The sequence below is a fragment of the Halichoeres trimaculatus genome, unplaced genomic scaffold (assembly GCF_033239565.1).
Source record: "Halichoeres trimaculatus isolate MK-OKI-2021-1 unplaced genomic scaffold, fHalTri1.1 fHalTri1_scaffold_17, whole genome shotgun sequence".
Taxonomy (NCBI): Eukaryota; Metazoa; Chordata; class Actinopteri; order Labriformes; family Labridae; genus Halichoeres; species Halichoeres trimaculatus.
Genome location: NW_027437195.1, coordinates 28599765 through 28615611, shown reverse-complemented (window position 1 = coordinate 28615611; position 15847 = coordinate 28599765). Strand labels below are relative to the sequence as shown.

Here is a 15847-nt window from a genome sequence, read left to right as displayed (position 1 = left end):
TTCGACTGTTTTTTCAAGTGTTTAGGAACGGTAACACAAACCTAATCATGTCCTGGTGTTTGAAACTGTTTTCACTCAGAAGAAGCACATTTTGTTCGGGATACATCGCTCTCTGTTAGGAGTGGCATCGCAAACAAGTTAGATTCCTATCATTTTTCTAGACACAAAACAATCTAAATAATTTATCTTACAGCCTCAATCTCTAAAAAGTTGGGCTGCTGTGTTAACCGAGAAAAAAGAAAAACAGATTTTGATGATTTGTGAATCATTTACAGGAATTAAAAATGAGGTTAAGACAGCATCTCCAGCGTTGAAACTGAATATTTTAATTTGATGCCAACAACATGTTTCAGCCAGTTAGCACCGAAACAACTAAACACTGAAAAAATTGAGTAATGCTACAAAAAAACCTGGAGAAAAATAGCATCCTCTTTGTTATCGAGGTCAGAAGCAGTGACGTGTCACTTTGCTCAAAGTAGATTGAGTGGGACAGGAAGTTGAGCACAGAAACCACCTGAAAATGACCTTCAAAATAAAACAAACTGTGTCCAAACCAGATGGTTTTTATCTCGGCTACAACAACAAACCGACATCATGATCAGAGCCAGACCAGGATCAACAGGTTTGAGGTTTTACAGCCCAACATGAACCAGGAGAGGATCATCATTGGAGTGGGAATCCATAACCTTGCAGAGCAGATGGGCCTACCTGATTCAGTTTCTGAAATCCTGCAGATCCATCCTGCCAGGCTCTAGTGATCAACAAATTCACTCGACTAAATTCTTAATGGTCCAATCAGGGAGGAGAGGCGGGAGCAGCGGAAGTGACGTCAGCAGACTTTGCACTCATCAGCGTTCCTTTGATTCTTAAGCTAACTTTACAAAAACGTTAGCAGTCGTCTGATGCCATTATCACAGCTGTTTCTCGTGTTCCTGTAGTTGTTAGTCTATTGTTTCTCAGCAGCAGCACACATAAGCTGTGTTGTACCGTGGCTTGATGTGGATTGGTCTGTGGTGAGTGTGTCAATCAGAACGATCGTCCAATCACCAGCTGCTGATTTTTTTTGAAGGTCCCGCCTCTGAAAACAAACCCAAAGAGCTGCTACCCAGATGGACTTGTGAAATATCTCTGTGGCGGATATATGAAACTGTTTATCTGGCGTTAAGGAATCCAGGGAACTCCTCGGTCTGGGACTCAAGCTGTCTGGAGGCAGACCTTGGTGTGATTCCCATTTCCATCAAACAGTTCAGTATCGTTTCTCTCAGTACGGCTCGTATTTTGGTACGTGTCACATCTCTAAGACAGGGAGTGACAGTGCTCATGGGAAATGGAGTTTTTATTCCAACATCAAACAGAGAGTCCGCAAAGAGTCTTCAAATTATATTTTTGGATGCAGCAACAAGCTGAGATTACAGATGATGTTCAGTTTGGTTTTTCTCGCTACGGCACGCATTTTGTGGCGTTTCCATTGACTAAATCCAGGACAGATCGCCAAATTACCAACCTGTACCGTCCCACCTTTTGGTACCCTTTGCTATGGGTGTTCTGGTACTATGTTTACATTTTCTACAGAAAAAATAAATCCTGGGTTTCTCTTCCTGGTGTTTTTCAAACCTTTGTATCAGCTTCTGTTTTAACTCCTGTTTCTGTAAGACCCTGTTTACTTGACGCTTCACCCGAAAATGCTAAAACGCAGAGGGACTGAAAATGCTGTAGTAATCATGCCAGGCCTGTAGGTGGTGCTATATCTGTCTTGTCCAGAAGCAGCTTTTGGCAGATCTCCACAGAAGAAGAGTTGGGTTGATCATCTGGCAGTGTTTCTAAACTGACCTTCTGGGGTCGGATCAGTAAGTCTGGCACCCCAAAGAATGGGTCCCAAAAAGTGGGACGGTATGGATCGGATATTTGGGAACCTGTCCCGGGATCAGTCAATGGAAACGCAACAAAATGCGAGATGAACCAAACTGAACATCATCAGTAATCTCAGCTTGTTGCTGGGAATATAACTTAAAGACTCTTTACGGACTCTCTGTTTGATGTTGGAATAAAAACTCCATTTCCCATGAGCACCTTCACTCACTGTCTTAGAGATGTGACTCTTACTTAGACATGTGTATCATCTTCTTCTGTCTTTTGTTCAGTCTTTTTTTTAAGCTCATCTTTGATACCCAGGTTTGACCGTGAACTGTTCCTCTTTCTGTCCAAACTGTAAAAAAACAGCTCAGTCCTCTGGCTCTGCTTACATCTGGAGCTAAACCCAGAAAATTAAATCAGGAGCTGAGTCTTGTTTTGTCCTTGCCTTTTTATAAAACTAAATTTGGGATTATTTCTTCTTTGGCTGTAGCTGCTGTGGCATTTTTATTCTGCTGTTTTAATCTGCGCGTCTTATTCGATTTGAGCTTGTTCTAATCTTCTGTTTTGACTTAATCCTTTTAAATCCCGTGTATACCTGCATGTTTGTCGTCTCTTTTGATATTGTTTCCTAATGCTGCTGTGTGTTGTGTTATGTCATGCTCTGCGTTACCTCGCTTAAAGGTTATGTACAAATAAATTCTCTTGTTTTTGTGAAAACGGTTCGACCTTTAAGGCTCTAATTACTAAAGGCGCGTGTTGTCCTCTCACGCCTAAGAGGAGCGAGCATCTGTGTGTTTGTTTCCACACAGAAAGCGCTGAGCTCCTCCAGCCTGTCGGTGAAATCCTGCTTCATCAGGGTGAACAAAGAGGTCACCGCTTTCCAACAGGACGAGCTGAAAACTGCATGTCATGTGTTTTTTTTTCTCCTCCCAGCCCGGCCTGACAGCTTTCCCAAGAACTTCAAATACACTCAGCCGTCAATTGCCAAGACGATTGCTTGCATAAGCAGACTAAAGCTGCAACGCCAGAGCGACTGTCTGCAGTTCAAAGCCCCTCTCCTGTGACCTCATCGCCCTTTTTGGGATTTTCTAAGCCTCTTTTAAAATCCCCACGTCTCCGTCCGCTGCGTCTGCTCCCTCCGCCGGACAGTTTCAGACTAAATGTGATTCAAGGAGCAGAGACAGAAGAGGGGACATACTGCAGGGCAGCGTGCCTCATGTTGAAGTGAAGCCAAAATGTCACTTTAACTGGTGCTGACAGATTGCTCACATTGGCTCCCATTTAACAATCTTGCGTGGGAATTGGCGCAGATCTGGGTGTGAAAACGAGCTTACAGCAAGGTTCACATGTGATTTATGAAACGCGTGTACCAGGGCCAATCAAACATTTTATTTTTCTTTTTCTTTTCTTTTTTAATCAAAATTGAGAATTTTAGTTTTCTTACCGTGGCTAATAATGATTAAATACATTAGCACTAAATATGATCATGTGTTAACAATTAAGTCTAAAAGTCAATCAAATCTTGCAATAAAGCTTACAATTTTGTTTATTTAGATTTTTTTAATTTTTTTGGCAGTTTGCAAAATTTCGGGGTTTAAGTTTTTGGTCATTTTTGCACATTTAGAAAATTATCCAAGTTTTGAATTTATTTTTTTTGCAAATGTCAAAATTCTTTAAATTTTGCACATTTTTGAAATATTTTTTTTTGGAAATTTTTGAATTTTTGAAATCTAATTTTAGTGAAAATTTTAAAATCTTATCAAAATATTTTACATTTTTCAAATTTATGAAATTAACAACACTACAAATTTTTCATTTTCTTATTTAAAAAAATTTAACAAAAATAATAAAAATTAAGACATCATGTTTTTGATGTTTTTATAATCACATTTTTTTTTTCAACACATCCTTCATATATTCCTTGATTAATTAGTCCATGATAATTAAAAGCCACAACTAATTGTTTTGGTTCAGGTCCAAAAATGTGGAAAGATAAATCTTGAAAATGTGTTAAGTTCTGAAAGAAGCTGCAGGCCTGAACCCGTCACAGACAGATCTTTTTCTTTTTTAATCAAAATTGAGAATTTTAGTTTTCTTACAGAGGCTAATAATGTTTAAATACATTAGCACTAAATATGATCATGTGTTAACAATTAAGTCTAAAAGTCAATGAAATCTTGCAATTAAGCTTACAATTTTGTTTATTTAGATTTTTTAAATTTTTTTGGCAGTTTGCAAAATTTTTTGGTTTAAGTTTTTGGACATTTTTGCAAATTTAGAAAATTATCCAAGTTTTTAAAAAATTTTTTGCAAATGTCAAAATTCTTTAAATTTCTGCAATTTTGCCAATTATATTAATTCAATTTTATTTTGCAAAGTTGAAAGTTTTCAGATTTTTTTAAAAATTTTGCACATTTTTGAAATTTTTTTTTTTGCAAATTTTTCAATTTTTGAAATTTAATTTTAGTGAAAAATTTAAAATCTTATCAAAATATTTAACATTTTTCAAATTTATGAAATGTACGACACTACAAATTTTTAATTTTTTTAATTTAAAAAATTTATCAAAAATAATAAAAATTAAGACATCATGTTATTGATGTTTTTATAATCACATTTTTTTTTTTTTTTTTTTGCTGTGGCTTGATTTAGTGTCGACTGAATGTTTTCTGCAAAGACTTTATTATGGATATGGGAGTGTATTAATTACTGATAACGACCTTTCTGTATTTATTTTCTTTAAGTAAATCATACTAATAACAATAATCAAAACATGTTCGTCATATGGAAACATCAGCTGATAGCACATGCTGTTCTATTTAGTGATGTATTTTATAGATTGGCAGAAGAATAGTAGAATATTAGAAACTTTTTTGGTGTCATATTTGATTCAACGATCAAAATATTAATCAAAGAACATCAGTTTTTATTTCTGAAAATGTCTTGTGCTCATATGATCTGATAATTCTCCTCCACAGACGGATTTTCCTTGCGACTCAGACCTGGCGTGGGATTTGAACGAACCTGACGCCCACGTTCACCCATTTTTTGGTCGTACGTTTGATAAATGAGGGCCACTGGATTTTGGTTTCAATCGACGGAGATCAACTGGATTCCTGTTTTGCGTCTTGTAAAGAGATCATCTCCCTGGGTTTGTTTGCAGAGGGCTCAGACTAATTGCTGGGTTACTAAGGAGAATGAGAGTGAGCTTGGCAGTAAACGCCCACAGCCCAAATATCTCTTTTCAATCTGCTCCTGCTGCTGCAATGAAACGGCAGCGTTACATAACGACGAATGAGCGAGGAGCTGCCTGGGCCAACAGTGACGGCCGCTTGATCCCAGTTCCCAGGGGAAAGGTGAAGGGGTTGCTAAGTAACAAGCCTTGTTGACCCGGCCCCTCGTGGCAGTGTTTTCTTCCTGGTTGACAGAGCCCGAGCTCCCAGGCGTCTCCATGCAGAGCTGCCAACAGCACATGATGAAGAGGGAGACAAAAACCGAGGGGAGGAGGAGGAGGAGGAGAAGGAGGGATGGGAAGGAATGTGGAGGAGGAGTGGAAATATAAAAGGAGGAGGATGATGGGAAAGAGAGAGAAAGGCATTAACGGGAACAGAGGAGGAGAGAAAAGGCAGGAAGAGATTTAGAGAATTCAAAGGGAATAATCATGAATTCAGAGATGAAGGAAAGAAGGATTCAAAGAGGAGACGCAGCAGGAAGCTGGATGGAGGAGGTGTGTGGGAGAGACCGAAAAGCCAGAGATGAGTCACTGATTGTTTCAGCCGAGCACTTTTCAAATGTGTTTATGACGTTTTCCAAACAACAGGTTTGAAATCAACTTGGCTGAAGCCCAAAGTGTCGGCTCCATGAAGAATGAGCTAAACACATCAAGAGACCCTCGTCATCTAAACCAGTTTGTTCTGTTCAAGAAAAGTTTTGTTCTTTTTACGTCAGGTGGGAAACAAAACACCGGGAACAGCTGATCAGTCACATGACTCCTGTGCCTCATTTTACCCATCAACACTTCCCCCTTACAGAAGAAAATAAGAGTCTACAACAGGAAGTTCCTGTAGTTTTCAGTCCGGCTCAGCTGTAAAAGCACACAACCTGTACACAGAAGGTTCCTGATCTGAGGCAACATTTGATTCATGTTGCTTCAGTTGTGACAAACAAGACCACATGGATGAAGCAGAAGTTTTCCAAACAAAAAAGACTGCACAATGGGGCGTGGCTGATGAGGTGACATTTGTATACCAAAGCCATACGGACCTTGTGGATGTGTTGAGCATAAACCAGGCTTAGGGGCCAATCCCAATCCCAACTCTACCCCTTAGGCCTTGGTTTTGTACGTGCACGTGTAGTGAAGCAGTGTCCCAATTCTTCAAAAGATCAAGGGGAAAGGGCTACACAGCCCTTAAAACGCAAACCAAAACCTGACCTGAAATTAAGGTGTTTGACGAATTTCCCATGATATCCATATTTTTTTTTGTCAAATAACTCATCCTTTCCTACTTCATGTTAATACTAGTCATGTTTTGAATTGTTGGTTTTATTTTGAAATCGCTTTTTATGACGACCTAGCTAATGCTGCGACAGTTACCGCTAATGATAGTTGCAGTGATGTCAGACCAGGGTGACCAGGGGTTTGCAGCAGACGGACTTCACTGCGGGTGCGGGTTGTGGTTAAATAACCTTTTGCAGATTTTTTCTAGGCGAAACTTATTCTATCATTCTTTGCTACATATTCTTCTTGAAAATGTCCCATTTTTTGCTGTAATTCAGTAAATTTCCCTGTTGTGAGATGAATAAAGGGTTATCTCAGCTTTAACCTGGAAAAGTCACTCTAACACATTTTTCCAGGTAGTTTAACTCTTTTGTTAAGTTTTTTTTTTTTTTTTTGCTTAATCTAGGCCTGAAATGTTAGTCACATTTTGTGTCTGAGCTAATGAAGTGCTTTAAAGCTGTACTACCCGGATGTAAGCAGACACAGATGACAGATGCCATCTCCTGGACATCGTGGTGCAGTTGGTCAGTGTTAGAAAACAGAGAATCTATGTAGGCAAAAACTAACTTGACACTTTTTACCTGCAGACCCTGTGTTTCCATGTTAAGCTGGGTTATGTGTATGTTTTCGTTGCGTTATGAGCGTTTCCCCATGTTTCAGAACTAACCCGTGTTTCTCTTGGCTTCTGGCTTCAGCCATTAGAGAACAGCTTTAAACTCCTGTCACTGGACTTTCCTCTTGAAATACTCCTTAAAAAAAGTTGATTTCTTCCTTTTAGATGTAACTTTTTGATTTTCTCCTTTGAGCACCAAACATTCCCCAGCACAATTTGTCTGTTTTGCACTCATGCTCCGCTCCAAGTCCTTTCAAAGCTGCAAGTGCAAACCTGTCAGTCACTGAAAGCCGGACTTTTAACTTCTCCCTCACTGGAGCCAGGAAATAACTTCATCAACGCTGCTTCTTTGTGGAGAGAGATGAAGACAGGAGCGGTGAAAAGGAACTTTCTGACAAATGAGACAGATCAGCAGCCGCGGAGTGAAGCAGGACGGGGAGTTAGAAATGTGTAAATTAAGATATGATGGAGGGAAAGAGCGGCGTAAGAAGTCCTGAAAACTAAATATAAGACTTTGAAGGTGATGTAAAGCTACCTGAGCTTGATTTTGGGTCCAATTTAACATCAAGTTAAGGAGAAAGTTGGCACATTTCTCCTTGACGATGTCTGATGTCTGTAAATTAACTGTTCAAAGACTCAGAGTCTAACTGGGTTTAGTAAAGCAGATAGGACGCATAATGTACCACTAACCTTGTCTCTGTGGATTCATCTGGAAGCCGGGGAGCAGCCAACAGAAAGCCGTCACTGCAGGGAGCTCAGAAAGCGCTTCCAGAAGTGCTGTTCAAGACATTTTTATGTCCAAGTTTAAGGCCGTATTTACTTTAAGAGGCTGTCAGAGGGTTTTTTAGGAGCACGAACGCCCTGGAGGAGGAAGGGGAGCGGAGACGGAGTAATAAAGGAAGGGCAAACAAAAGACAAAGTGAGGCTCACCTCTCACACGGCCCGGGAGCAGATTTATTCATCCCTGTAACTCTGCAGGAGAAACTCAGCAATCTGCAACCACTGTTTAACGACCGCTGAGAGGAGACTGACGGGGAGTTACGGCCTGTGTCCAGGGCGCTACCTCAGCTGATTACACACTAAACATAATGTGATGAGTCAATCTGAAGGGTATTAAACAACAGCTTCTTTTTTTTCCAGCAGTAAACACAAGACTTACTTTAGCCTCGTTTCTACCAAGCCGTCCGTTCAGGATCGGTACGGTTTGGTACGGGACGGATCAGTAAAGCCTGATCCTGTTTGTGTTTCTATGGTTAACCGTGCCCTTCTTGGTAGGCGGCGTGTAAACTGGATGCTAATAGCTGCATCAGTTACATAATAGTGTGACGCCAATGTAGTTCAACACAGTGTACCGCGCTAATAAATCTAACGAAGAAGAAAAACGGCACACAGTAAACAAGGAGCAACGATGGAAGACATCTAGTAATTCATCTTTGTGATTTCCATGTGGCTCTTTCAACCAATCAACAGTCTGCAGTGTTTCTAGCTCCACCTTCCAGGATTTCTATGAGGTGTATTAATTTTTTAAAGTTTGACCACAGCCCATCTGGGATGACTGGGGAGATGGATTTTTTTTTTTTTTTACCTATACTGCAGCCAACCACCAGGGGGAGCAGTTTTTGTGGTGACGTCCATTTTTTTTACAGTTTATGATCTGGCACCCTTATGAAAGAGTCCCAAAAAGTGGGACGGCTCGTCTCGGTTATTTGGGGAACAGTCCCAGGATTAGTCAGTGGAAACCCCACAAAGTGTGTGCTGTGGCGCAGTGGTTTTTAAAGTGGGGGCCTCAGAAAATTGGAAGGTAGTGAAAAATGGAATCCATTTTTTTTTCATTTATATTTAAACATAGTTTTTGTTGTTTTTTATAACAATTCATCCTGAACACACATCACATAAAGTGCCATAGTTGTCTGGTTCACATGTTTCCGATTGTATCAAACAACACCTTGTGTGACAGCGGCAGTTTCGCCATGACCACGTTGTGATCTGTGTCGACCTGGCAGTCTGCGCCTGTTTTTGAGCTTTGTATAAAACTGAACTGGACTTTGAGGCTCTTCTCCTATCTAACTACTGGCTTGGGATGGGTACCTCTCACATTTGAAACGATACAGTACCGATGCCTGGTACTTGGCAATCGGTACCAGTACTCAACGGTACAAATTTTCTGTACTTTTGTGTGTTCATGTGCTAAAAAAACATCAATTTGTTTAATAAAAAAATATAAAACCTTTTAATGCTGTGTTCATGTTCAGCATGGAAAATCAGCTACTCTTCTACTCTCTCACTGTCACAAGGATGCATTTAGGTACCTAAACACTGTAAGTTTTGATTTTATGTGAATCGGTACCCGCTACTTTTGACAGAATTCAGTCGGTACAGATAAAGTACCTTATTCAGTACCCATCCCTACTACTGGCTACATGTAAGAAAGGTGTACCTCACCTTGGTATACAGAGCCTTCTCTCTTTTGCAACAACCCACTTATGTGAATCTGGATTTTGTTTGTTAAGAATTTCCTGTTCTAAGCAAATGTAACAACTATTGAAAAGTGAATAAAAGTTGAAAATTCATTCTTAAAGCATAAGCAAAAATCATGAAGCATTTGACTGTTGGTTTCCAAAGGAGGTCACCAGCCAGAAGGAAATACTGTGTGGGGGGCCATGGTATAGTAAAGTTACATGATTTACAGCTCTAAAAACCTCTAGTCCTCCAGAGGCCTGCTAGGAGAGGGCCACGGGTAGACCTTGGTTTTTAGTCCCATTTCCACCAGGGGGTTCAGTTTGGTTTGTCTCGATATGGCACATATTTTGTGCATTTCCTTTGATTAAATCTGGGACAGGTCCCTAAATTGCCGACCCGTGTCGGCCCACTTTTGATACCCTTTACTATGGGTGCCCTGGTGGTATATTTATATGATTTACAGCTAAAATAATCCGTTTTTTTCTTCCTGGTGTTTTATCAAACATTTGTTTCAGCTTCTGTTTTAGCTTCTGTCTCTGTAAGACCCGTTTGCATGACAACCCTTCATCTGAAAACGCTGAAACGCAACAAAAACACAGTGAAAAATATCTGTTTTTACATGGAACGCTGGGGGACTGAAAACACTGTAGTAAGCATGTCAGGCCTGTAGTTGGCGCTGTAACAGTCTATACTGTAACGAGATGAACTGAACAGAAACAGGCTTTTGTGTTTGAGTTTTAAGGTGTCTAACTTCTTGAGATAAAGTCCCTGACACCATCACAGTTTGAATAAAGTGAGACTAAAACCCAATTCCAGTCAGGAAATGATGCTTAAAGAGGGGGTGTTGTGCTTTTTTACTCTTTATTCTGTTTCTTTGTTGTTCCCATAGTAGCTTTACCATATTTACAACTAAAAAAATATTATCTTTTACAGCTGCTTTCTTTTAGTTGCTATCTCTTTAAGGTTCCTTGCTACACAAACCCCTTTCCCTCTGATTGGCCAGCCCTCTGGAGGCCTGTCGGGGGCGGAGTCATCTGCAGACCTTGGTGTTTGAGGTCCACTCCTTCAACTGTTTTGATCAGTTAAAAGTTGGAAATCTGCACATACTCAGTCTGAACATCCAGTTTAAAATCTGGGGACAGCAGAATACCCCCTCTTTAAAGTTTGATACCTTAAAAAGATTACTTACTGATGTTTATTTCAACTTGATCACTTCAGCGACCAAGCTCCAAGTGTGGATTAACCCACAGCTGAAAATAATCCCCGACAAACACACAGTTTGAGTCGCACATGATCAAAACTCTGGTGACCGCTCCGTGGAGGATTATGAAGCCTTTTGTTATCATGACACTAAAAGTGACCTGGTTTCAAAGTAAGCTCATCACTGAGAGCTTCAGTGTGAATGAAAACTTGGTGTTTTGATGTTGATTAAAATCTGGAATAATCCCAGACTTGCTCTTTCAGACTTTAAGGATTACAGCACATCTTTAGTTTGAATTGTTGGGATTGTAAATTGAGATTATAACATGTATTCTTCAGGCTGACTCTGGGATGTTTTTCAGACAATCTCCTTGTTTCATCTGGATTACACACACAGATTACAGCACCTTTAGTTTGAAAAGTCAATCTAAGGGAATGTTTTTGGTCAAATAAGCAGAAAATGGAGAAGTTTGTCCAGCTGGGCTCCCGTAGTGTGTGTTTCAGTGTGTGGGACCGTGAAGCAGATACGACTCGGTAACAGTGAGTGATTACGTGAGTGAGTGTCTCAGAAAGGAGGAGTGAAGGGGGAACTTATCAGTCTGAGTGATTGACTGAGTGTGTGTGTGTGTGTGTGTGTGTGTGTGTGTGTGTGTGTGTGTGTGTGTGTGTGTGTTCATGGGGGTGAAGTGGAGTCTAAGTGAGTGAGCAGGCAGACGAAGCAGAGTGCGAGCAGGTGAGTGACAGAGATGAAGAGCAGACGCAGTGAGGATGAACGGTGGCTCACCTGCTCCTCCAACGCCAGCTTCTTGCTGGGCTGTCCGCTGACGAACGGCTGCAACCTGCAACGCACACCACAACGCAACGTCAGCACGGTCTGAAACACAACATTTCACGCTGCACAAATCACACAAGTCTTCAAACTCACTTTGTTTTGGTTTCAAAGCCTGAAACTTGAATCTGATGCTGGTGTTATTTGCTACGAAAGCCACCAGCCACTGTGGCTACAGGTTTCCCAGAGTTACTAGCCACTTAACATTTCCACAAGCCACAATTTTGTTGTTGGATAATTATGCCTTAATGTGATTAAAGCTGATGATGACATGCTAAAGTTTACTTAACTAGATTTACAACCTTTTTAAATGTAAGTGACCCCTGTGCACACTCAACTAAAGACTACATAAAGTGGGGAAAATAAGTATTGAAAGCGTCAACTTTTTTCTCATCACATTTATTTCCAAAGCTGCAATTCAAACAAATTTCTCCCAGACATTGGTATAAACTCAAATACTCCACACATGAAAAGAAATCACAACGTCCAGGTCCATAAATAATGATTATGGTGAATTAAGTACGATAGCACAGGAAAAAAGTATTGAACACACCATGGAAAGGCTGAATACTTTGGCAAGGAAATGCCCCATACCACCTGAAATCTGTCAGTAATTATTACTTGAACTTCCAATTAGTGCAAACCAACATCAGCTGGGCTAGAGCAAATTGATGGTCCTATAAAAAAGGTGTTTTTTTCACCAAGCAGTTAAATACCACACACCTCATGATGGGTAAAGGCAAAGAGCTCTCTGAAGACATTCACAACCTGATTGTTGCTCAGCATCAGAATGGAACTGGTTACAGACTTATATCAAAGCACCTGAATATTCCAGTCAGCACCGTTGGGGCCGTTATTCACAAGTGGAAGAAGCACCACCTTACCATCAACAGGCCACGCACAGGAGCTCCTTGAAGATTTCTGACCAGGGAGTCAGAAAGATAGTCAGAAGAGAACTCAACCAGCCAAGGACCACCCTGAAAGTGCTCCAGAAAGACTTGGAGGCAGCAGGTACAATTGTTACAGAGAAAACAATAGGCAATGCACTACACCGCCATGGCCTCTATGGACGCTCAGCCCGCAAGACTCCATTCCTCAAGAAAAGGCATGTTGAAGCTGGTTTAAAGTTTGCTAAACAGCATCTTGACAAGCCTGTAGAATACTGGGAGATTGTTGTCTGGTCAGATGAGACCAAAACTGAACTTTTGGGCTGTCATACTACAGACCATGTTTGGAGGAGAAATGGCTCTGCACATCAGCCAAAAAACACTACACCAACAGTGAAGTTTGGAGGTGGAAGCATCATGGCATGGGGTTGTTTCTCATCTCATGGTGTTGGCAAACTTCATATAACTGACGGAGCAATGAATGGAGCCATGTATGGGGAAATTCTTGATCTGAATCTGCTGCCATCCACCAGGATGATGAAGATGAGACGTGGCTGAGGTCTCAGTTAGCGTGTTCAATACTTTTTATCCGTGTTATCGTACTTAATTCACCATAATCATTATTTATGGACCTGAACGTTGTGATTTCTTTTCATGTGTGGATTATATGAGTTAATACCAATGTCTGGGAGAAATTTTGTTTTAATTAAATCTTTGGAAATAAATGTGATGAGAAAGAAGTTGACAATCCTTATTTTCCCCACTGTATTTCCATTTGGATCAAAAGACCTAATTTTCCTCCTGGGCTCCCTCCCTGTAATCCAGGATAAATAATAAATCAAGTCATATTTATTGTTTTTACACTATTTTGCATAAAGTGGCCCAGTTTTTATTTAAGGGATGAAATGTAAAACAGTAATCATAAAGAATAAATGTAACGCTGCCTACAACAGCTACTGCCTGGTTATGGCGAGAGGGGAACAGTAGGATGTCATTAACATATAATGGCTTCCTCTAACCTGTGTTATAATATTTATAGTTATTCATTACCCTCTTTATCCCAGGATTTACTGCTGACACAATAGCGTTTGAGGATTTCATTTCAGCTGGTCTTTGGGTGTACTTTGGCTCCAGGCGACGGCGAACAGACGAGAAGTGGAGGAAAAAAAAAAAAAACCCTGAATGTGAAATGAGCCCAAACTGTGAGTGACAGCAGCAGACTGTCTGTCTCTGAGCACAATCTCTTCCTCGACAGAGATAATCAGCGATGCACGTCCCGCCGCCTGTAATTCCTAAGCAGCCTTCCCAACATCCCACTGGCTGGAATTAGCATCGTTCCCGGAGGCTCCCCGCCCCTTTTCCCTGCCCACCCTGCCGGCTCGGCGCTGAACCCTCCCTGGAGGCTTACAGTAAGTGCTCGACTCGGGCTGATAAGAGCCAGCGCCTGAGTGAGCTTTTAATTAATCTGCTTTAACCACGGGGAAACGGGGGGGAGGATGGGTAACACCAAATGTGGCATCCTCACCCTCCATCACACCCCTGTTCGTTTTTCAGAGCTCATTAGAAAATCACAGCCAGGCTGGCAAATGGATCCCTGCTGAGGGGACGATTCAGGGCCCCCCGTACATGTGCTAGACCAGACCTGCTCCTCTGAGCCTTGACCTGGACTTCGAGGAGGGGGAGGCAGGGTGAAGAAAAGAGGAGCGCACAGGGAGGGTACAAAGGAGCAGGTTATTAAATAATGGCATGAAGTGAGGGCACAGAGGAAGGAAGGAAGGAAGGAAGGAGGAGAAGGGGACAAGGATATCTGAAACCTCATCAAACAATCATCAACCCTTTATGGGATCAATAACCAATCAGATTCACTCGCCAGGTGAAGACCCCAGGACAACATTTAGCATTTAAAAAAGAATGGACGTCAATTTATTGATTTATCAATGAGCAAAAACTGGAGACTGATCCGTCTTGAAGCGCTTCAGTGATCCTGTATGCTATCTAAGATCTAACACCCTGATTTTAATCCAATTCAGAGCGTCCTGGTTGGGTCTCATCAAACCAGCATCAGTAACCAGGTTTTTCCAGAGCCTGAGGTCTCTCTGACGTGCAGACTCCAGGAGCCATGAATGGAAACACCAGCCCTCATGCTGGAACCACAGTAACCAGGACAAATCTGCAAAGATTTGGGATGAATCGTAATTTGATGGAGGTTCAGCCTTAGATGCAGCTACTTCATTAACATCTCCAGAATCCAATTATGGTCCAGGGATCGATGATGAGAGGGGTCAGAGGTCAGGGCACATCCAGTGATGAATGTGAGAATTAAAAAAAAGGGACATTAGCTTCAACGGCTCAAGAGATCATAGTCCCCAAAGGACCAACTGGTTATTCTCATATCAATGATTTCATGATCTTTTCAACACTGTTCATAACAGGGTGGCTGAAAAAATCCTCATTTCCCTACTCAAGCAAAATGAAGCCTCGTTTCCACCAAGTGGTCTGGTACAGATCAGTACAGGTTGGTACAGGTTGGATCAAAAAAGCCTGATCCTGTTTGTGTTTCCACAGCCAGCCCTTCTTGGTAGGTGGCGTGTAAGATGGATGCTGATAGCAACATCAGCTATGTAATAGATGTGATGTCATAGCAGCACAACACAGTGTACCTCACTAATAAACCTAATGAAGAAGAAAAACACGATATTGGCTTTTTCCAAACCAAAAGAAAGTTCTCTTCAGGAAGTCGACTGTAGATATCAACATGGCAGGGTTGTGTGTTGTTCTTCATTACTGCTGTTACAGGGGAAGTGACGACTCTTTGCAACAATCAACAGACTGTAGTATTTCTAGCGCCACCTTCTGGGGTTGGATTGGTACCAAAAAGTGGGACGGTATGGGTCAGTAAAGCCGCATTTCCACCAAGCAGACCAGTTCAGTTCGTCTCAGTACGGCGTGCATTTTGAGGCGTTTCTACTGACTTCGAATCAGAAAAACTTTATTGATCCCCGAGGGGGAAATTCCATTTCAGTTACATCCCTTCCAAGACATATAAGAAAACAAATGTGGGGAAAAACAGAAATGAGGTGAAACCCAGGATCTTGCCAGCTGCCCAGCGCCCCTTTGCACTAGATAAGAAATGACGACATTGGGAGAGGAGAGGGAAAAAAAGCTCAATTTCAGGCTATGTCCCAGAGGGGGCGTAGTTTGAGATCAAGACAGATCCCCAAATAACCAACATGAGCCGTCCCACTTTTTGGGACCCTTTCATATGGGTGCAAGACTGAACCGATCTGCTCTTGGAAGGTGGAGCAACAACACTGCAGACCGTTAAATGGTCGAATAAATTGTCACTTACCTCATGACGGTTGCTGTATTTCTCCTGGCGGCACACAGACTTGAACTTGCACTTTGTATCAAAGAGCTACATGCTAATCACAGAGAGGACGAAATGCTGGATGTCTTCCATCTATGCTATTTGTTTACTGTGTCGCTTTTTTCTTCTTCCCTGGATT

The 15847-nt window shown here is 41.4% G+C and overlaps 1 protein-coding gene across 1 annotated transcript in view; it reads right to left on the bottom strand.

Annotated features, from left to right (window-relative positions):
• The window catches only part of brf1a (BRF1 general transcription factor IIIB subunit a), a 145457-nt gene that overhangs the window by 7012 nt on the left and 122598 nt on the right, over positions 1–15847 (bottom strand). The window contains exon 17 of the mRNA XM_074691445.1: positions 11410–11464. Within this exon, the coding sequence (XP_074547546.1) occupies positions 11410–11464 (55 nt within the window). The remainder of the gene's footprint in view (positions 1–11409; positions 11465–15847) is intronic.